Below are 21061 nucleotides of genomic sequence, written 5' to 3'. Positions count from 1 at the left end.
GAAAGAGATATTCAGTCATGGGGTCTATTAATTTTCTGATTCTTGATGGAATTCCTGACCATAGTATCCCAAATGGTTGAAGAACAGTTAAGAACGTATGTGCAGTGTTTCCAAGTAGCTTTCTATTCGAAAGGCCGCTTGGCCCTCCTAAGTGTGGGTGGTCGTTATCATGTGGCCTTTGATGTGGCAATGACCTGTCGGTGCTCACATGGGGAAGGGCCGCCTCACCAGAGCCCTCCTTGTGCAGGTGTTCATGCGCGCCCTCTTCCACTACAACCCTCGCGAGGACCGGGCCATCCCTTGTCAGGAGGCGGGCCTGCCCTTCCAGCGCAGGCAGGTCCTGGAAGTGGTGAGCCAGGACGACCCCACGTGGTGGCAGGCCAAGCGAGTCGGGGACACCAACCTTCGAGCCGGCCTCATCCCCTCCAAGCGGTTCCAGGAGAGGTGGGTCTGGGGTGTGTCGTGAAGGGCTGGTTCCAAAGTGGCAGAGGTGCAGGTACATGACAGGCCCCCAAGTCTCTGTGTCCTCACAGCCAGAGGGGCCTGCTGAGCGTTGTTTCCCCAAGGTAAGTACCAGTTGCACTTGTGTTTGGTCTTTTCCCATAACTAGTGGTGATGGCTATTTGAGATTTAAAGGAATCTATTGTGTGTGTGTGTATCTGTATATATACACACACACACAAAATACATGTATATACACAAATATATATACACACACACACTTTTTTTTTTTTTTTGAGACAGAGTCTCACTCTGTCACCCAGGCTGGAGTGCAGTGGTGAATCTTAGCTCACTGCAACCTCCACCTGCCGGGTTCAAGCGATTCTCCTGCCTCAGTCTCCTGAGTAGCTGAGATTACAGGCGTGCACCACCATGCCTGGCTAATTTTGTATTTTTAATAGAGACGGTTTTGCCATGTTGGCCAGGCTGGTCTCAAACTCCTGGCCTCAAGTGATCCACCTGCCTTGACCTGCCAAAGTGCTGGAATTACAGGCATGAACCCCTGGGCCCAGCCTAAGTTAATGTATATTTTATAATGCATGCTTAGAGAATGCTGAGAAATAAAATATAAAAATACAGAAGAGAGGCTGGGCATGGTGGTGGCTCACGCCTGTAATCCCAGCACTTTGGGAAGCCGAGGCAGAAGGTTCCCTTGGGCCCAGGAGTTCGAGACCAGCCTAGGCAACATGGTAAGACCTTGTCTCTCTCTAAACAAAAAATAAAAACCTAACTGGGCATGGTGGCACACACCTGTAGTCCCAGCTCCTTGGGAGGCTGGGGTAGGAGCATCGCTTGAGTCCAAGAAGGTCAAGGCTGCAGTGAGCTGTTACAACACCACTGCACTCCAGCCTGAGTAACAGGGTGAGACCCTGACTCAAAAAAAAAAAAAATACAGAAGAGGAAGACTATGGAAGAAAATTCGCCACGTCTCACCCCTATCTAAACAGCAGTTTATTTCCTTACTGTGCTTTTTATGTGAGTGTTGCATACAGAATTTGGGGTCTTGCCTTTTTTTTTTTCTTTTTAACATTTCTGGCATGAGTATTTTCCATATTATAGCATCGTTTTTGTGGTGTGATTTTAGTGGCTATATACTAACTCATCAGGAGCTGTGCCATTCATTCCTAGGTGGCAGGTACTTAGGTTGAATTGAGCTGGCCTTGTGCTGAGCATCCTGCAGGCTGCTGTGAACCTGGGGTTTCTGCCCTGGAGGAGCTTATAGTTCAGTGGAAAAGTCAGACACTCTTCAAACAAGCAGTTTATGTAAATGTGATGGGTGCAAGGGAGGAGGACCTGGTGCTCTGTGAGTTCATATTAGGAGGCTGCGTCCTCATCCAGGAATGCAGGGAAGGCTTCTCGGAGGAACTAGCTAAGTGATTTCACTGCTTTCCTGTGGCTGCACTTTTATTAGGTTGTTCCCAATTCTTCACTGTTAAAAGGCTTCAGTATACTTACCTTGCACATAGACTGTTCCTCATATTTCAAATTATTTCTTTAGACTTCCAAGAAGTTCAGTCTTGGGTCAGAGGGTGGCAGTTGTGACTTCCTCTGTGGGTTGTAGCCCTCACATCTTTTGGTGTGTGGACTGTGGTAAGGACAGAACCTCAGGGTTCACCCATTTTAGTGGCCCTCAAGGTGTGGCCCCCTGGCCGGGGGCTTCAGCATCACCTGGGAACTTGTTAGAAATGCAAATCCATGGGTCCCACCCAGAAACCCCACATTCTAACAAATGTTCCAGCTGATTCTGAGGTGCCAAAGTCTGAGAACGAAGCTCTGTCCCCTCGGGAACCCCAGACACCCATCTCCATTTTAGGGTTCACAGGTCTTGGCAACATCTTACCAGAGGATGTGGGGGAGGGCTCTTCAGCTGCAATTTTTTTTTTTTTTTTTTTTTTTTTTGGGAGGCATAGTTTCACTCTATCCCCTTGGCTGGAGTGCAATGGTGCGATCTCAGGTCACTGCAACCTCTGCCTCCTGGGTTCAAGTGATTCTCCTGCCTCAGCCTCCCGAGGAGCTGGGATTACAGACGTGCACCATCATGCCCGGCTACTTTTTGTATTTTTTCACCATGTTGGCCAGGCTGATCTTGAACTCCTGACCTCAAGTGATCCTGCCACCTCGGCCTCCCAAAGTGCTGGGATTACAGGTGTGAGCCGCCACACCCAACCCTTCGGCTGCATTTCAATGTGGGAATCTGGACACCTCTGAGAGCCTCACCTCTCCACTGACAGCCACATTGGATAGTCTACCCGGGCTGAGCCTTCCACTGAGGGGAGGGTGTTAAATTAGGGTCACTTCTGTCCTCAGCCTCTCCTGGGAGTCATTCTGCTATTTCCCAGCTCCCTCAGAGATGGGGAGGCTGGAGAGTAGAGAAGGGGCCGCCTCTGCTTGGAAATTGGCCATAGGGGAGTAATGACCAGCTGAGGATCGTACACTGGGCTGGATCCCTGTGTGGCCATCTTGAGCTGGATGAGCTATTTCTGGACTTAGAGACTCGGTTTCTTCCTCCTGGCGAACCAGTGAGCCCTGTGAAAGTGTTCCCTTCGTTGGAACTTAGTGCGAAGCAGGAGGCCCTCAGAATGTCCAGTGTGTGCCCACCTGTGGGATCCAGGCCTTGGTTTCCCAAGTTTTCCAGGAAGTTCCTTTCAAATGATTCTCTGGCCCAGCTCACGGGCCCACCCATCCCCTTGTGTCCCTGCAGACGACTAAGCTACCGGAGAGCCGCGGGCACCCTGCCGAGCCCCCAGAGCCTCAAGAAGCCCCCCTGTGAGTAGATTGTCAGGGATGGCACTCTGGGGAGGGCCCGGGGTTAGGATGAGGAAGGATTCAGGCTGGGAAGAAGCAGGCAGTGGGCTGGAGGGGGCATCAGGGGTCTTGTCTGAGCTCATGGACTCCAGAGGAAGGAGGGAGTGGGAAGTAGGAGGTGGCTGGAGTCACTGGAGAGGAGCTTGTATATTTGGAGTCCATAGATGATGCTGGGGGATATATTAACAACTTTCCCAAACTGATGTGCAGACATGTGTGTGTGTGTTCACGCGCGTATGCATGTGCGTGTGAGGATCTACAGCTTTCGTTAGATTCCCAAGGGCTCTCTGACCCTGAAAATGGAAGAAGCAGTGGCGTTGGAAGGGAATGGAGAAGGCCGTGTGTGACCCGGTGCCTCTGGTAGGGCTGCCAGACTGCCAGACTGGGCAAATACAAATAAAGGATGCCCAGTTGAAGCTTGAATTTCAGATAGATGACAGATTGGTTTATAGCATAGGTATGTTTTTATTTAGTTTTTATTATAGTAGAAGTATGTCCTGTGCAATATTTGGGACATACTTACACTGAGAAGTTACTTCTTGTTTATTTGAAATTCAAGTTTAAGTGGGTATCCTGCACTTTATCTGGCAACTCTACACCGTGTAGCCCTTTACACTTTAGAAAACACGTCCACCTACTTCTTGGAACGCTATGAAGTCAGTAGAGTCAGGTATCTTTTCTAAGCTGGGAATATGTAGGGTCACAAGGTGAAGTGAGCAGAGGTGGGGTCACATTTTCTGAAGGCCTGTGATCAGAGCCCCAGGGTAGGGCCCCGTGTAGAGAGGAAGCTTTTCCAGGGCGTGGTCTCACCGGTACTAGAGGGCAGACTTGTAACCGAGTGAGTGGCCTGAGCAGGTGCCAGGTGACCAGAACACAGATGGCCTGCGGCTCTGCTCCACCCCGCTCCACCCTCAGGCATCTGCGTTTTCCAGGGCCAGACTCCAACCCCAGAAAAGAGAGAGTGGGTCCTATTCCCACTACAGGATCCTGGAGTAAGCTGCTCCCTGGGCCCCTGACAATGGCCACTTTTCCAGACTTGCTGTCAGGTTAGAAGGGCCACTGAGTGCAGTGGCCTTGAGGCTGCTGCGCCACTGACGAGCTGGCTTTCTCTGGGCTGCTAATGAGACACACACAAGAAGACTAATTAGAGCAGGTCTTGGGGTTTAATAATGTACCACAGCTCAGATCACAGGTTCACTGGAGGAAAGGGAGAGAGGCCAGATGGCGGGCTCCTCAGGCACCCGGGCCGTAGCTGCCCTCAGCCGCAGGGTCCCCGCTTCCCTCCACTAACGCTGTTCCATCTGTCTTTTGTGCAAACCGCAGATGATCAGCCTTGTGACAAAGGTAGGCCCAGTATCTGTCCGCTGTGCACAGGCACGGCCCCTTTTCCATGGAACGTTTGGGGCCTGAGGGACTCGTATTCTTTCCCCATGTGGGCAGCTGTGCCCCTCCCGCTGTCTGCACACCTCTTCCTGCTCTGCCAGCCAGACTGGGCTGTTTCTTGAGGCAGGCAGAGTTGGTGGGGACAGGGTTCAAGGCCTTGGGGCCCTTCCCTGCTCTCCTGACATGCGGGGCCCAGCCTTTCCAGGACTCAGCCGTGCTGTGATGGGGCTGGGTAGGAGACAAGGGGTGGGAGGGCAGGGCAGGCAGGAGTGAATCCCTCCTTATTCACGCTGCTCACACTCAGGGACTGGGGAGGCCTGCTGGCCTAGAATCCCCCTCAGGGCCTGGAAAGGCTGTTAGGGGCCTAAGCATGGAGAACTGAGCAAAACAGAAGACCTTGCTTTCTTGGGGTATCCAGGACATGGGATTTCCCCTGAGCTCCCCATGAGACACCATCCCAGGGGGCTCTTCCTGCCCGGCCATCCAGGGGCGGGGTCCCCTGGGCCAGATGTGTCTGGCGGGACTCACTGGCTTCCTTCCCTCTTTTGCTTCCCAGAGGCCTGTGACTGTGAGGGCTACCTCAAAGGGCAGTATGTGGGTAAGTAGCTCCCCCTGACACCCACATGCACAACCTGCCCCACCCCAGGCTCCAGAGGCAGGGAGAGGTCAAAGCAGGCTGATGTGAGCCCCAGGAGTCCTTCTGGAGCAGCAGAGCCTGTGGGACCCCCGTCTCTCCTCAGTTCTCTCAGCCTGAGCAGGAGCTGAGTCTGCCCAGGCATTGAGTCCCCACCCAGCTTTTACCCAGCCATGGGGCACATGCCCTGGCGGGAAAGGTACACACACCCCTACATTAATACCAATTCTATTATCACCATCATCGCAATTGGAGTTTATTCAGTGTTAACACCACCACCACACAGTGAGGGGTGTTCACTGCTCTCCAGAGCCCCTTTTCACTTCTTTTACTTTCGTCAGTTTTTTCAAACATCTTAGAGATAGGCAAAAAGTTTTTTTTGTTTTTTGGTTATTTTTTAGAGACAGGGCCTTGCTCTGTCACTCACGCTGGAGTACAGTAGTGACATTGCAGCTTGTAGCAGCCTCAACATCCTAGACTCAAACAATCCTCCCACCTCAGCCTCCTGAGTAGCTGGGACTGCAGGCACCTGACACCATGCCCAGCTGATTAAAAATATATTTTTTTTGTAGAGGTGGGGTCTCTCTGTGTTACCCAAGCTGGTTTCAAGCTCCTAGCTTCAAGCAGTCCTCCTTTCCAAAAAGCTTTTAAACTTTTTTTTTAAATTATTTTTTGAGAAATGGTCTTGCTGTGTTACCCACACTGGAGTGCAGTGGTGTGATCACAAATCACTGCAGCCTCAGCCTCCCAGGCTCAAGCGATCCTTCCATCTCAGCCTCCCTAGTAGCTGGGACTACAGGTGCATGCCACTACACCTGGCTAATTTTTGTATTTTTTGTAGAGACAGGGTTTCACCATGTTGCCCAGCTAGTCGTGAACCCCTGGGATCAAGTGACCTACCTGCCTCGGCCTCCCAAAGTGCTGGGATACAGGCATGAGCCACTGCACCCAGCCCCTTAGCTTTTATTTTGAAGTAATTTCAAACTTACTGGAAAGGTGTAAGAATTATATAAAGAACTCCCATATACTCCACAGCCAGATTCACCAGTTGTTGCTCCTTTGCCATGTTTGCTCAATTTCCTTTCCCACATCTCTGCATTTTTTTTCCTGAGTCATATGAGACTTAGTTGTAGACATCATGTCGCTTTCCCATTAAATCTCTCAGCATGTATTTCCCAAGGCCAAGGACTTCCTCAGGGCAATGATCAAATTCTGAGAATTTAAAATGCATCCAAATCTATTATATGCTGTTATTTAAATGTTATCAATTGTCCCCATCATGTCCTTTATGGCATTTTCCCTTGGTCCAGGATCCGATCTAGGACCACACATGGTATTTATAGATTCATATCCTAATTTCACAGATAAGGAAATTGAGGCTCAGAGAGATAAAGGGACTTGTCCAAGGTCAGTCACATGCCAAGTAAAACAGTGACCTTGAGCGCTAGTTTGTGAATGCAGGGTCACCCTTTCATCTTACCATTGTGTTTCCCGAACAACCTCTTCCAGTAGCAGGAGGAGGTTGGGAGAGGTCAGTGGGACTCAGTCCCATCTCCAGGTCTGGCCAGGTGGAAAAAGTCTCTTCTGGGAGATTCTGAGACAAATGCCATGGTGTCCCTCTGCCCCTCCTTCCAAGCTGGTCTTCGGAGGAGTTTCCGGCTGGGCTGTAGGGAGAGACTGGGGGGCTCCCAGGAAGGGAAGATGTCCTCCGGAGCTGAGTCTCCAGAGCTGCTGACTTACGAGGAGGTGGCCAGGTACCAACACCAGCCTGGAGAGCGGCCCCGCCTGGTGGTTCTGATCGGTAGGTGCCATCCTGGGTTTCCAGGAAGTGATCTGGTTTCCTCCCTGGAGCAGGTGGGGAGGGAGCTCAGCAGGGACCCTGGTCAGCCTTCCTCTTGTTTCCCAGGGTCTCTGGGAGCCCGACTGCACGAGCTGAAGCAAAAGGTGGTGGCCGAGAACCCACAGCACTTTGGTGTCGCTGTTCCACGTAAGAGGGCCCATGTGGGGGTGTGTGTTTTTCTGCACACACACAAATACTTCATGGGGACTTAACTTCCCAGATTCATCCAAATCCTTACTTTGGGTTTAAAGGATCACCAGGCACTGCCTGCTATTGGCAAATTATGGGACAAAGGCCTGATGGGAAGAAATCCACTCTCAGTGGTCCTCTGAGACCCTCTGAGGCAGAAGCTGGAGGACCACTTGCGTGGTTCCTGCCTGGGGTGGGAGGTGAGTCCAGAGCACATTGTAGGCAAAGTGGCAGCCTCAACCTGACACCAAAGGGCCTCCACAGTAGGGGGCATTCCTCCTCATCACAGTGAATTTTGACTCCGATGGCCCCTGCCCTCTGCTTGGATGAGAGGGCAGGTCAGAGAAGCCACAGAACCCTGTGAGTGGTATTTCTTGGCACTCCCTCATAGTCAGATTCCAGTTTGTCAGGGTGGCTGGGTACATTCCTGGGTGATGCCTCCCCTGCCAATTCCTGGGGCTTGCTGCTGCTAGGGGCACCCTGGGATGTCAAGCTCCAGTGGGTAGAGGATCCTGGTTCTGAATGTGATAAGGAGGATGAGGAGGAGGAGAATGAAGGTGCCAGGTAATATGCCAAGAGCTTTTATGTGCAGTCCCCTGGGTCAGCCCTTCCAGTACCCCTGAGAAGAGAGATTATCATCATCTTGTATGGCAGAGGAAGACAGTGAGGGTCAGAGAGGTTAACTAACCTGTCCAATGTCACACAGTTGGTAAGTGGTGGAACCAAGATTCAAACCCAGGCAGCCTGCCCCAGTCATGTTCTTAATGAGGTTGCACAATGGCCTCTCACCTGCTGCCTGCCACTTCATGCCCTTGGCTGCCCCTTTCCTTTCTGGGACTCACTCTCAGTCCCCCTGGCCTCAGAGGGATGCAGTATGAATACCTGGTGGCTACTGAGAGGGGTACTGTGGTGGTGGTAGTGGGCCTCCTCAGAGTGTTCTGGGGCAGAGCAGCCACGAAGCCTTACTTTGATCACACTGCTCTCCCTGGGCCCAGCGGCTAGTCTGTGGGTTGTCAGAGCTGTCTTCCAGAGCCCAGTCTGAAGTGGCAGGGATGTGGGGGAGGTGATGGCACTGGGGAGGCCATTCTGGCAGGACAGCTGTGATGAACCTGGAGGGCTTCGGGGAGCCACAGCCTTCCAAGTTTCAGGGGAACTGAAACAGGACATGCAGAGGTTGCTAACACACTGATTGTTCCGAACCCCCTGGATCCATCCCCTGGGGAAGAGGTACCTGGATGGTCAGGCCCACCTGCTTCTAGGCACTCCACAGATAGGAGATTTTCCTCCTTGGTTTTAGAAACTGGAGGAGTCAAGGAAGCCTTCCCAGAGGCAGTGACTTTTATGCTGGGTTTTGAAGTGTAAATAGGAGTTTTCCAGGCAGAAGAGAAAGGAATAGTTTTCCGTACTGAGGAAACAACATGTGTGAAGGGACAGAGCAGTGTTAGGGACTGGGGAGATTAGTGTGGATGATGTGCTGGAAAATGGAGCTGAGAGGTTGCGCAGATCATGCAGGTCTCATATATTCAGCTAGGGTGTTTAGAATGTAATGCATAGATAAATAAAAGTTTTTAAGCAGGGGGATGACGTGGTTGGAAAAGTGACCCTAGCAGCTCTACCGGAGGTTGGACTAAGATGCCACAGATAGAACACAGGGCATCCCCTGGATGGTTCCCATGGGCCAAAAGACACAGCGCCCCAAGATCCCATTTTATCTTTTGGAAAATGCCGTGTGTGTGGCTTTGTGTGTGCCCTTGTTCTGTGGAAGACCTGATTTTCCTCAGAAGTGTGCATCCCAATTCTGTTATGGAAATCAATGAGAAAACACCATGTGTTTTAACATTTTTGTTTGAGAGCCAGCCTTGCTGAAACACATCCAATCCATATAGGGACGGTCTGTCTTCCTGTCTCCTTCTGGAGATGAGAACTAATTGACTAAAGAATTAAAAGCATACATCAGGGTCAAATGTATATGTGGCTCCTTTGCTCTCAAAAAAGAAAAAACATTGAAGAATTAAAAGTTAGGACCTAGGGGTCTCTTAAGTGATTCTTCAAAAGCCACAGCATCTGCTGGGCACAGTGGCTCACGCCTATAATCCCAGCACTTTGGGAGGCCGAGGCGGGTGGATCACCTGAGGTTGGGAGTTGAGACCAGCCTGACCAACGTGGAGAAACCCCGTCTCTACTAAAAATACAAAATTAGCCGGGTGTGGTGGTGCATGTCTGTAATCCTAGCTACTCGGGAGGCTGAGGCAGGAGAATCACTTGAATTGGGGAGGCAGAGGTTGCAGTGAGCCGAGATCATGCCATTGCGCTGCAGCCTGAGACGAGCAAAACTCTGTCTCAAAAAAACAAACAAACAAACAAACAAAAAAAAAACAAAAAAAGCCACAGCATCAGGGAGTCAGTTAGCAGAGTGGTTAAGGGTTTAAGCTGGGCATTTGGCAGAGAGACCGATTCTGGCTGTGTGCTCTACTGGTTGTGTGTCACTGTGCACAGCACCGAGCCTCTCTGTGCCTCAGTTTTCTCAGCTGCAAAAGGAAAAGCCTCCTTTTGCCTACATGGAAGAGTTGTTGTGTGAATCAGTGATACACCTGCCTGGAAAGGCACAGTGCCTGATACAGGGACATGCAATGAGGTAGAAGTGCTTGGTTTAGACACAGCAGCAGCCAACTCCCAAATGAGTGCCTAAGCCTGCTGCTATCCCCACGTGCTGTGATGTGACATCTCTTTGCCCAGCTTTCCTTCTTTCTTTAAAAGATACCACCAGGCCCCGAAAGAGCCATGAGAAGGAAGGAGTGGAATATCACTTTGTGTCTAAGCAAGCATTTGAGGCCGACTTACATCACAACAAGTACGTTGCTTGATGGGCCAGTTGGCCTTCTAGGCAGCTGCGTCTTTTTATATCTACCTGTATTCCACTGGAGCTCCCGGGAGGGCTCCCAGAAAGGATGGGGGAAGCGGGAGAGAAGTCATGTTGGGAGGTCCCCTTTCCTTTGCTAATTTAGGAAAGCTGAGGAACTAAAGGTCTTTTCCCCTTTGGTGGTGTTTTAGGTTCCTGGAACATGGTGAATATAAGGAAAATTTCTATGGAACCAGCCTGGAGGCCATTCAGGCTGTTATGGCCAAAAACAAAGTTTGTTTGGTGGATGTGGAGCCGGAAGTGAGTTCCTGGGCCTGCTGGCCATTTCTGGTTAATGGAATTTATAACTAGGGGATTGTACGTTTTATACAACACTTAACCTCAGCCTAAGGAATTTTTAGTCTGGAACACTAACTGTTCAATTTCTTTGGGTCTTCCTTTGAAAATCAAATGAAAGCCTTGTACCCCAAAACATGCCCCTCTATCCACAAATGCTGCATTAATTGTAGGGAGCTCGTGGACACTCTGGTGGCCCACAGACCCAGGCTAGTAACCCCTGCATGGAACAGATCATGCTGTAGTTGGTGGCGCTGACTGGCCATTGCAATGTGCCAGAGAATTAGGGATGTCAGTACCCAGGTGAAGCTGGGGCTGAGCTCTCGGTGCCAGGCCTCCCTCTCCCCAACCAAGGCAGGTGGAGTCAGTGGCTTAGAGAACCACTCAGGGAGGCAGTGAGGAGAGCAGTTTAAAGGGGAAAAAGAGGGAGGGAGACGTGGCCCTGTGAAGTGCTTCAAAAACATTTCCACTCCTGCACACCCGGCATGCTGTGGGCTCAGCAGGGGCTTAACCATCTCTTTAACCTTGTCTTTTAGAAAAACTTCCAAGCTTTGAACTCAATCTGGGATTTTTTTCCCCTCTATAGAAACAGATCTCTGATTTTATGATATAAACTGTAGGCTTTTTTTTAAAGAAGTTTGCTTGAAACATATTCCAAAAAGCACGTTATGCCTACAAAGGAAAACGCTCACTCATTTGGACTTACAGGGAGTTAGTAATCAAAATTAGAAGTCTGAGTTTCAAAAATTTCTTTGAAAAGTAATTTTATTGATCACTTTATTGATCAAGGGTGCAGATAATGCATATAGCAGTTTAATATTTAGTGTTTCCAAGTGGAGCCCTTACATTCTAGATAAAATGCATTAATTAAGAGTACAGTTTCTACAGTCTACAGTTTAAGTGATCTGTTCGGTAATCTCATTTGCTTTGCGAACGTTTTCTTCTTTGAATACCAAGAGGAGATGTAATAGCACAAATTTGGTAATAGTGTAGTCCAATTGATGACATTTGACTAAATAGATACACACTGACTCCTGCATCCTCACCCATCAGAAATGGAAGGTGGAGAGGAGCCTAAGAAGGTTAATTATAGCCAGAAGGGTCAGAGCTAAGAGAGACAGCAACTCTCTCTGAGCTGAGGCTTAGGAACCTTCTATTTGCAGTGAGTGTGACTTCAGGGCCCCGCTGAGTTCAATGTCGAAGTGAAGGACGAGAAAAGGAGCAGTTGGTCTGCCCCATTGAAGTCCATTGTCATGGGACCCATGTAACCAGGACCTTTGCTGTTGGGGTTATGGGACTGAAGCACACGTTGAGTTTTCAAAAGTATATTTCACAATAAAAAACTTCAAAAGTATATAATATTCCTGAACTTTCTTTCTCAGGCACTGAAACAACTGAGGACCTCAGAATTTAAACCCTATATTATATTTGTAAAGCCTGCAATTCAGGAAAAAAGAAAGACACCACCTATGTCCCCAGCTTGTGAGGACACGGCAGCCCCATTTGTAAGTTTAAAGTGGATTGTTTCTTTTCTGAAGGCCTAAGGGAGGCTGTTACAGGAATGCTTCTAGCTGCATCAGGGTGCTTGCAGCTGAAGAGGGATGCGGGATGCACCTTCTGCACGTGATTGTCTTTCCATTTTGCCTATTGAAAAACTTAAGATGATTGCATGGCCAGAAGGCTCAAGGTGAACAGCTGGAAGTGCCTCCCAAACCAGGCAGGTGGCTTTTCCCGGGCTCACACCCCTCCACTCCCTCACATAAGCACCCTCCCCCAAAATATGACACCTGTCAGGGACCTCATGTGAGTGTGACAGACTACACTCATCAAACTACATTCCTAGGCCAAACCCAAGTATTTTTAATTGAAATCCCAACTAACAAGGTCATTATCACTGCTTTCAAACCAGTTTGAATCATCAGTGAGTGAAGGGATTTCTAAAACTCGTGGATGAGTTCATCTGATGTATCCTAAATGAACCTCTGTTTCACTGTCATAGATTCTTTGTTCAGCCCAGTCTATGTCAGGATGGCGAAACCCTCACCCAAACCTAAATATTTGACAGAGTTCTTCTAGGCGGTATGGACTTGATGACTCATCTTTTTTGGTTCTTAACAGGGTCAGTCAGCAGAATGAGCTGGAAGTTATTATGGGTGGTGGGGGCAGTCAGAAGCAACTCAGTCCCAGAATAGACTTTGTTTGCTGTCCTATATAGCTGGTTTCATCTGCAGGAGGCCTTCTCGGATCCTTCCCCTTGGTCAGGAAGCTCCCTCCAAGTCAAGATTTTGATGCAATCCTAGTTCATACTGATTCTCAGTTTTAACTGTCCACATTGATAGATTTTTTATTTTATTTTTTATTTTTAAAGACAGGGACTCACTATGTTGTCCAGGCTGGTCTTGAACTCCTGGGCTCGAGTGATCCTTCCACCTTGGCCTCCCAAAGTGCTGGGATTACAGGTGTAAGCCACTGTGCCTGGCCTTTTATTTTTTTTAGGACAGGATCTTGCTGTATTGCCCAGACTGGAGTGCAGAGGTATAATCATGGCTCACTGCAGCCTTGAACTCCTGGGCTCAAGCAGTCTTCCTTCCTCAGCTTCCTAAGTAGCTGGGACTACAGGCATGTACCACCAACACCCAGCCAATTAAAAAAAAAAATTACAGAGACAGGGTGTCTTGTGCTGCCCAGGGTGGTCTCAAACTCCTGGCCTCAAGTGATCCTCCTGCCTCAGCTTCCCAAAGTCTGACCATACCTGGTCTCAATAAATTATTTAGAATGGCATACATACAAGGAACATTAGAAATTCTCTCCTTGGCCCGGTACGGTGGCTCACACCTGTATCTCAGCAATTTGGGAGGCTGAGGTGGGCAGATTGCTTGAGCCCAGGAATTCAAAACCAGCCTGGGCAACTTGGTGAAACCCTGTCTCTACAAAAACATTACAAAAATTAGCCAGGTGTGGTGGCACACACCTATAGTCCTAGCCACTCAGGAGACTGAGATGGGAGTGGGAGGATCACTTGAGCCTAATAGGTCAAGGCTGCAGTGAGCCATGACCATGCCACTGCATTTCAGCCTGCATGACAGAGTGAGACTGTCTCCAAAAAAGAAAAAAAAGAAAAAGAAATTTTCTCCTTTAGAAACTCTAAGGGGGAGGCTGGCATGGTGGCTCACGCCTATAATCCCAGCACTTTGGGAGGCCGAAGCAGGCGGATTACCTAAGGTCAGGAGTTTGAGAGCAGCCTGGCCAAAATGGCGAAACCCCGTCTCATACTAAAAATACAAAAATTATTTTGTATATTACACCAGGTATGGTGGCGCATGCCTGTAATCCCAGCTATTCGGGAGGATGAGACAGGAGAAACACTTGAACCCAGGAGGCAGAGACTGCAGTGAGCCGAAATCACGCCACTGCACACTCTAGCCTGGGCAAGAGAGCAAGACTCTGTCTAAAAAAACACACACACAAGGAACTCTAAGGGGAGTATCAGCTTAAGTTTAGAATCATTTAGAAACATACAGTATTGACTGGGTGCAATGGCTCACACCTGTAATCCCAACACTTTGGAGGGCCAAGGCGGGTGGATCACCTGAGGTCAGGAGTTTGAGACCAACCTGACCAACACGGTGAAACCCCATCTCTACTAAATACAAAAAATTAGCTGGGCATGGTGGCACATGCCTGTAATCCCAGCTATTTGCGAGCCTGAGGCAGGAGAATTGCTTGAACTTGGAGGCAGAGGTTGCAATGAGCCAAGATTGCGCCACTGCACTCCAGCCTGGGCAACAAGAGTGAAACTCCATCTCAAAAACAAAAAACAGAAACGTACAGTATGCCTATCACATAACAAAAAAATCAGAGACAACCTAAATGTTCACTATCAGGACTCAGTTCGATATACTCCATTACATGACACTTACGGGATGTATTGAAATATTATTGTAGCCAGTTAAAAGCCATATGTTGGGGCCGGATGTGGTGGCTCACGCCTGTAATCCCAGCACTTTGGGAGGCCTAGATGGGTGGATCACCAGAGGTCAGGAGTTTGAGATCAGCCTGGCCAACATGGTGAAACCCCGTCTCTACTAAAAATACAAAAATTAGCTGGGCGTGGTGGCAGGCGTCTGTAATTCCAGCTACTTGGGAGGCTGAGGCAGGACAATCACTTGAACCTGGGAGGCAGAGTTTTCAGTGAACTGAGATCGCGCCACTATTCTCCAGCCTGGGCAACAAAGCAAGACTCTGTCTCAAAAAAAATAATAACTAACTAACTAAATACATAAAAGCCATGTGTTGGAGGAATATTTTATGACATAGCTAAGTACAAGAAAAAATCAGAAAATAAAAAAATCAGGATTCTAATTTTGTGTTACACACAAAATACACTAAAATGCTAAAGGCAATTCTCCCTGAGGCTCTTAACTAATTTTTGTTTTGTGTATTTACTGTGTGTTTTTTGGAGGGGGAGTTAACAGCTTTATTGAGATAAAATTTACGTACTGTACAATTCACCCATTTAAAGCATACAATTAATGATGTATTCACAGAGTTGTTGCAACTACCACAGTCAATTTAAGAGCATTTTCATCACCTCAGAAAGAAACCTTGAGCCCGTTAGAATTTCCCATTATCTGTTTTCCTCCAGTCCCTTCCTAGCCACAGGCAACTGCTAATCTACGGTCACTATAAATTTGTCTATTCTAAACATTTCATATAAATGGATTCATGCAATATAAGACCTTTTGTATCTGGCTTTTTTCACTTAGTATAATGTTTTTAAGGTTCATTCATGTATCAGTAATTCATTCTTTTTTTTTTATGGCTGAATAATATTCCATTGTATAGAGTACCACATTTTGTTTACCCATTTATCAATTAATGGACATTTATGGATTTTCAGCTATTATGAATCATGTTATGAATATTCATATACAAGTTTTTGTGTGAACGTATGTTTTCATTTCTCTTGGGTGTATACCTTGGTATGGAATTGCTGGGTCATAGGGCAGCTCTATGTTTAACATTTGGGGGAACTGCCAGACTCTACCATGGCAGCTGTACCATTTTACATTCCCAGCAGCAGCGTTCAAGAGTTCCCATTTCTCCACATCCTCACCAGCCCTTGTTATTGTCTGTCTTTTTAATCATAGCACTACTAGTAGGTGTGAAGTGGTATCTCATTGTGCTTTTGATTTGCATTTCTCTAATCATCAGTGAAGCTGAACATCTTTTCATGTGTTTATTGGCCATTTTTATATCTTTCTTGGAGAAATGTCTATTCAAATACTTTGTCTATTTTTAAATGTCCATTTCTTATTATTGAGTTGTAAGAATTCTTTATCTATTTTGGATACAAGTCCTTTGTCAGATGCATGATTTGCGAATATTTTTTCCCATTCTGTGAGTTGTCTTTTCGCTTTCTTTTTTTTTTTTGTGAGACAGAGTTTTGCTCTTGTTGCCCAGGCTGGAGTGCAATGGTGCGGTGTTGGCTCACTGAAACCTCCGCCTCCCAGGTTCAAGTGATTCTCCTGCCTCAACCCCCAAGTAGCTGGGATTACAGGCGCATGCCATCACGCCCGGCTAATTTTTTTGTGTATTTTTAGTAGAGATGGGGTTTCACCATGTTGGCCAGGCTGGTCTCAAACTCCTGACCTTGGGTGATCTGCCTGCCTCGGCCTCCCAAAGTGCTGGGAGGCACCATGCCTGGCCCTTACTTTCTTGATAGCGTCCTTTGAGGCATAACATTTTAAAATGTGATAAAGTCCAATGTATTTTTTATTTTGTTGCTTATATTTTTGGTATCGTATCTAAGAAATCATTGTTGAATCCAAGGTCATAAAGATTTACTCCTTTGTTTTCTTTTAAATTATTTATAGTTGTAGCAGTTACATTTGGATCTGTCATCTATTTTGTGTTATTTTCTGTGGATTGTGTGACGTAGGGGTCCAACTTCATTCTTTGCATGTGGATAGCCAGTTACCCCAGCATCACTGGTTGAAAAAACTATTTTCTCATTTAATTATTTTGACACCCTTGTCTAGAATCAATTGGCAAGAAAAGTAAGGGTTTCTTTCCGGAGTTTCAGTCCCTTTCCACTGGTCTACATGTCTATTGTTAGGCCAGCACCACACCGTCTTGCTTCGATTACTAGCTTTGTAGTACGTTTTGAAGTCAGGTTTTTCAAGCTTGTTTTGGCTATTCTGGGTCCTTTGCATTGCCATATGAATTTTAGGATCAATCTGCCCATTCGTTTTACTGTATTGGCTTTGTTTTGTTTTGCAAATATTTCAGGATTGAATAAGCGGGGGGAAATGGCTCATTTTTCCAAGAGTCAAGAATTCATTAGGAGAGTAAGAGGGAGCTTCCTAGGACTCAAGGAAAGCTCTGCCAAATAATCAGGTCCACAGGCAGTGCCAGCTTTCTAGGAGTCAGAACCCTCCCTGGCCCATGGTGGTTATTTCAAGAGAAGCAGCTGCACTCTATTCCCAGTGTCCTTCCAGCCTGGCCGGTTTTGTCGTCTATCCCATCTCTTTTATTGCCCACCAGAATACTGCATTCCAAGCAGGTGGGCTGATGATGAAATGCAGCTGGTCCGTTCGTGCTCCACCACCCTGCAGCTGTGAGTAGGCAGCAAGGTCACAGTGAGGCTGTTCAACACAGAGTCCCCGATTCTACTCCCAGAGATTCCGACGTAGGGGATTTGGAGTGGGGCCCAGGCACTCCGTTTTTAACACTCAGCCTTTCATGTGGTTTTGATGTATGTTGGCAGACCCCAGATGACATTTGGAAAAATTCCTCACAAAGGCATGGGTTTTGTGTAACGTTAAATATCTGTCCATTGTCTGGCACCTGAGTTCCTGGCAGGGGACCCAAAACATCCTCTGTCTGTTTCCTTGCTGACCACAAGTTAATGAGGCTTCTGGCTTCTGACCCAGCAAAGCTAATCCAGCCTGGGGGTGATGGACAGCATGGGGGAATCTTTCCTATGTGATCTTCGGGACTGTGACTCTTGCTGAAGACACAGGTGGCGAGTTCCATCTTTACAGGCCAGGAAAGGGGTTCAGGGGATTTATGATTGCAAAGCAAATATCACGTGTTTTTACTCCATTAGAGATTTACTTAAGTTCTTTCCGGATGCAGATATTTATTAGGAAGATTGTGGTTCTTTGTGGCAAAATTTTTTCTTCTTTAATTTCTTAACTAGCCAAATGCTTCCAGGATGAACCATGTGGGTGCCTGGAGGAGGGGAAACTGGAAGCAGCAGACAGGTCTATAGGATGGATGTGTGTCAGGGAGTGGGGAAGGAGGGGTTGAAGAGCCAGGGGGCAGTTATGGGATAGTGCGAAGTGCTTCTGAGTATGAAAGTAGCCCTGCGAGAATATTCTATATGGAATATAGAATTGAGAAATGTCTCCCAATTTAATCCAGTTTTTTCCCTCCTGGAGGAGAAAAGGAGAAGAAATTATCTCAGCCTTCTTAGATAGAACATTTCAACTGTCTTTGAAGTAGCACGCCACACCCTTTTCCTAGATCTTGAGGACTCGAATCCTGAAATTTCAGATGCTCTCACTAAAGTAGGAATTGGCTTTTGACTGGTGGCAGAGAGAAGACGGGGGAATATTTTGGAATGTACGTCTCTTTGGGAGAGAACAGAACTCACCCTTTCCCTGTGGCAGCATGAAAACACTGAGCCCCTAGAAACAGAGGGGAGATGGCAACAGAGGACTGAAAAGGGGAATGAGTGAATGCCAGCAACAAATTTCATTTTGTAGTTTTACTTAGAAAGGGCCTGCCACTTTCCTGTTTTCCAGAACCAGGCAGATTGTCAGACAACTACTCACCCAAACTGGTACTTATTAGAGGTTCTTTTGAATGGAGATGCAAACAGTGCCCACATTGGGTAAGATGGAGTCGTTGCCTATACCTTAATGTTAGGTGTCAGGAAGGCAGTCTGATTAAAGAGATCAGCTGCCCTAAGGACATGGGGAATTTGATTAGAATTGTCCAGTGCTTTCTTAAATAACTCCACTTTGCTGTGCTAGTGTTTGGCTCTGGTGTGAGGAAATGAAAAGAATTTAGTTCTACACTATGAATTTAGGAGTCTTCAGGAGGGCATTAGAATGATTTCTTCTTCCACTAGTTGATTGCAGAAATGTTTGCTCTGTTTTTATATAGTTATTATTTATAGTTCTTTCTTATACTTATTTAACCTGTGTACCAAATGCCATGCAGCACAATACTACTACTTCTTTGGAAGTACTTCTGAGGCAGGAAGTGTGATATTGACATATATACACGGATATAGAATCAGCATTCCCAATGCACTTCCTATCATGGCTTTGAGGTCATAGGTCCTCAGGAGGTATCCTGTGAGTGAATGACTGAACAGTGATTGTGTCTACTGCCCATTAACTTTCTTTGAAGTTTGACGTGATGTTGTCCCTACGCTCTGTTCTTGTGTACACGGTTGGTTTATCAGTGAGACCTAGTCATCCACTCATCGCTTAAAGGTTGGAACATTGCTCAAGACAAAGGTTATAGGTTTGTTATAGGAGAACAACCCAGTTGCTCCTTTTACCATCCCTTTCCTTGCAGGATGAGCAGCAGCAAGAGATGGCCGCTTCCGCCGCCTTCATAGACCAGCATTACGGGCACCTGGTAGACGCCGTGCTGGTGAAGGAGGATCTCCAGGGTGCCTACAGCCAGCTCAAAGTGGTCTTAGAGAAGCTGAGCAAGGACACTCACTGGGTACCTGTTAGTTGGGTCAGGTGACTTTATCCCAGAACATCCAAGCTGGATGGGACCTTGAAGATCAACTAGTCCAGACTCCCTCATTTTACCATCAAGGAATCTTGAGCGCAGAGACGGGGAGAATTCTCCACAAACTGCATCGTCGAGAAGAGTATAAGTGGGAAGTCTTGTTTGTTGTTGGTTTTTGTCTGTTGTTTTTCACTGCACCTCTTTGGATCATGATTTGAAAGGGGCATATCAGAAAACAACACATTTCATTCGTTAAAGTGTCACAGGCAAGCTGACCCTGATTGTTGGTACCAAAGTTAAGTAGCCACTGTCTTTTGCAGGTGATAGTGGTTAATCTATACAGTACTGATTTGCAGAATTGATTTCAGCATTTTATTTTTTTTTATTTTTTATTTTTTTTATTTTTTATTTTTTATTTTTTATTTTTTTTTGAGACGGAGTCTCGCTCTGTCGCCCAGGCTGGAGTGCGGTGGCCGGATCTCAGCTCACTGCAAGCTCCGCCTCCCGGGTTCCCGCCATTCTCCTGCCTCAGCCTCCCGAGTAGCTGGGACTATAGGCGCCCGCCACCTCACCCGGCTAGTTTTTTGTATTTTTTAGTAGAGACGGGGTTTCACCGTGTTAGCCAGGATGGTCTCGATCTCCTGACCTCGTGATCCGCCCGTCTCGGCCTCCCAAAGTGCTGGGATTACAGGCGTGAGCCACCGCGCCCGGCCTAAGCATTTTAAACATAGTGACGCTTAGTAGTTTTTTTGGAAGCTAACTTGTTTTATCCAAGGGGATTTTACATGTAACTGAAATTCCCCTGTCTTCAAGCACTAAAATGTTGATCTTAACCTTTTTTTGAAGTGCTTGCCTGGTAATAGAAAATTGGTTCTCTGCCTATTTTAAAATAGTGAATATACGTAAATTGTCTCTGGAAGGCTGAGGCACACTTCACCATCAACATGAATTACTGTACTATTCTGTACTACAGTGGTGCCTTCAGGGACTCGAGGAATGTAAGGTTGCCTTTCCCGTTTCTAAATACCGTCGGATTCCTAACATCGAGCCCTTGCTTTGTTTGATTTGTTCTATTCCATCCATTGTTCCTTTTGTTACTGACAGTTGCCTTGGTCCTAGCCAGTCCCTGCCATGAGATCATAGGGGTTCCTGTTGTGCTAGATCTTGGGAAACCAAATGACTCTCCCTGTCAAAACTATGGCTATGCCGCTGTAAACCATTTCTGTCAAGAATAAAAGTATGTAGACCCAGAGTGTGGGCCTAATGGGTTGTCTCTGAGCAAAAGTGATTGATTCATGATATATCTTAGCCGCTCAGAGAATTTTTTTATTATTATTAATAGCCAACAACAGTCTTTATTCTGTGCTGGATGCTACGCTAAGGCCTTTACATACATTACCCTGATAAATACACCAACCCAATAAGGTAGGATTCTTATCTCATTGTACAAATGAGAAAAAAAAAATAAAGCTTAGACAGTTTAAATAATGTGCCCAAGTTTGCACAGATTTAAAAAAAAAAAAAAATTGCAGGCCAGGCAGTGTAGTGCATGCCTGTAATCCTAGCACTTCGGGAGGCCAAGTTGGGTGGATTGCTTGAGCTCAGGAGTTCGAGATCAGTCTGGGCAATGTGTCGAAACCCCATTTCTACAAAAAATACAAAAACTAGCCGGGTGTGGTGATGTGTGCCTGCAGTCCCAGCTACTCAGGAGGCCGAGGAACGAGGTCAAGGCTGCAGTGAGCCATGATTGTGC

General features: G+C 47.2%; 1 protein-coding gene across 1 annotated transcript in view; it reads left to right on the top strand.

Moving 5' to 3' along the window:
• Positions 1 to 20560, top strand: part of LOC105469459 (MAGUK p55 scaffold protein 3) — a 32545-nt gene extending 11985 nt beyond the window's left edge. Inside the window, 10 exon segments of the mRNA XM_011720477.2 lie at positions 248 to 444; positions 3203 to 3267; positions 4630 to 4650; positions 5246 to 5287; positions 6960 to 7124; positions 7230 to 7310; positions 10110 to 10203; positions 10404 to 10512; positions 11931 to 12053; positions 19144 to 20560. Of these exon segments, the coding sequence (XP_011718779.1) occupies positions 248 to 444; positions 3203 to 3267; positions 4630 to 4650; positions 5246 to 5287; positions 6960 to 7124; positions 7230 to 7310; positions 10110 to 10203; positions 10404 to 10512; positions 11931 to 12053; positions 19144 to 19320 (1074 nt within the window). The 3' untranslated portion in view covers positions 19321 to 20560.
• Positions 20561 to 21061: the final 501 nt, after the last annotated feature.

This window comes from Macaca nemestrina, chromosome 17 (genome assembly GCF_043159975.1).
Source record: "Macaca nemestrina isolate mMacNem1 chromosome 17, mMacNem.hap1, whole genome shotgun sequence".
Taxonomy (NCBI): domain Eukaryota; kingdom Metazoa; phylum Chordata; class Mammalia; order Primates; family Cercopithecidae; genus Macaca; species Macaca nemestrina.
Note: the sequence above shows the minus strand (reverse complement) of the source record. Positions and strands in the feature narration are given on the sequence as shown.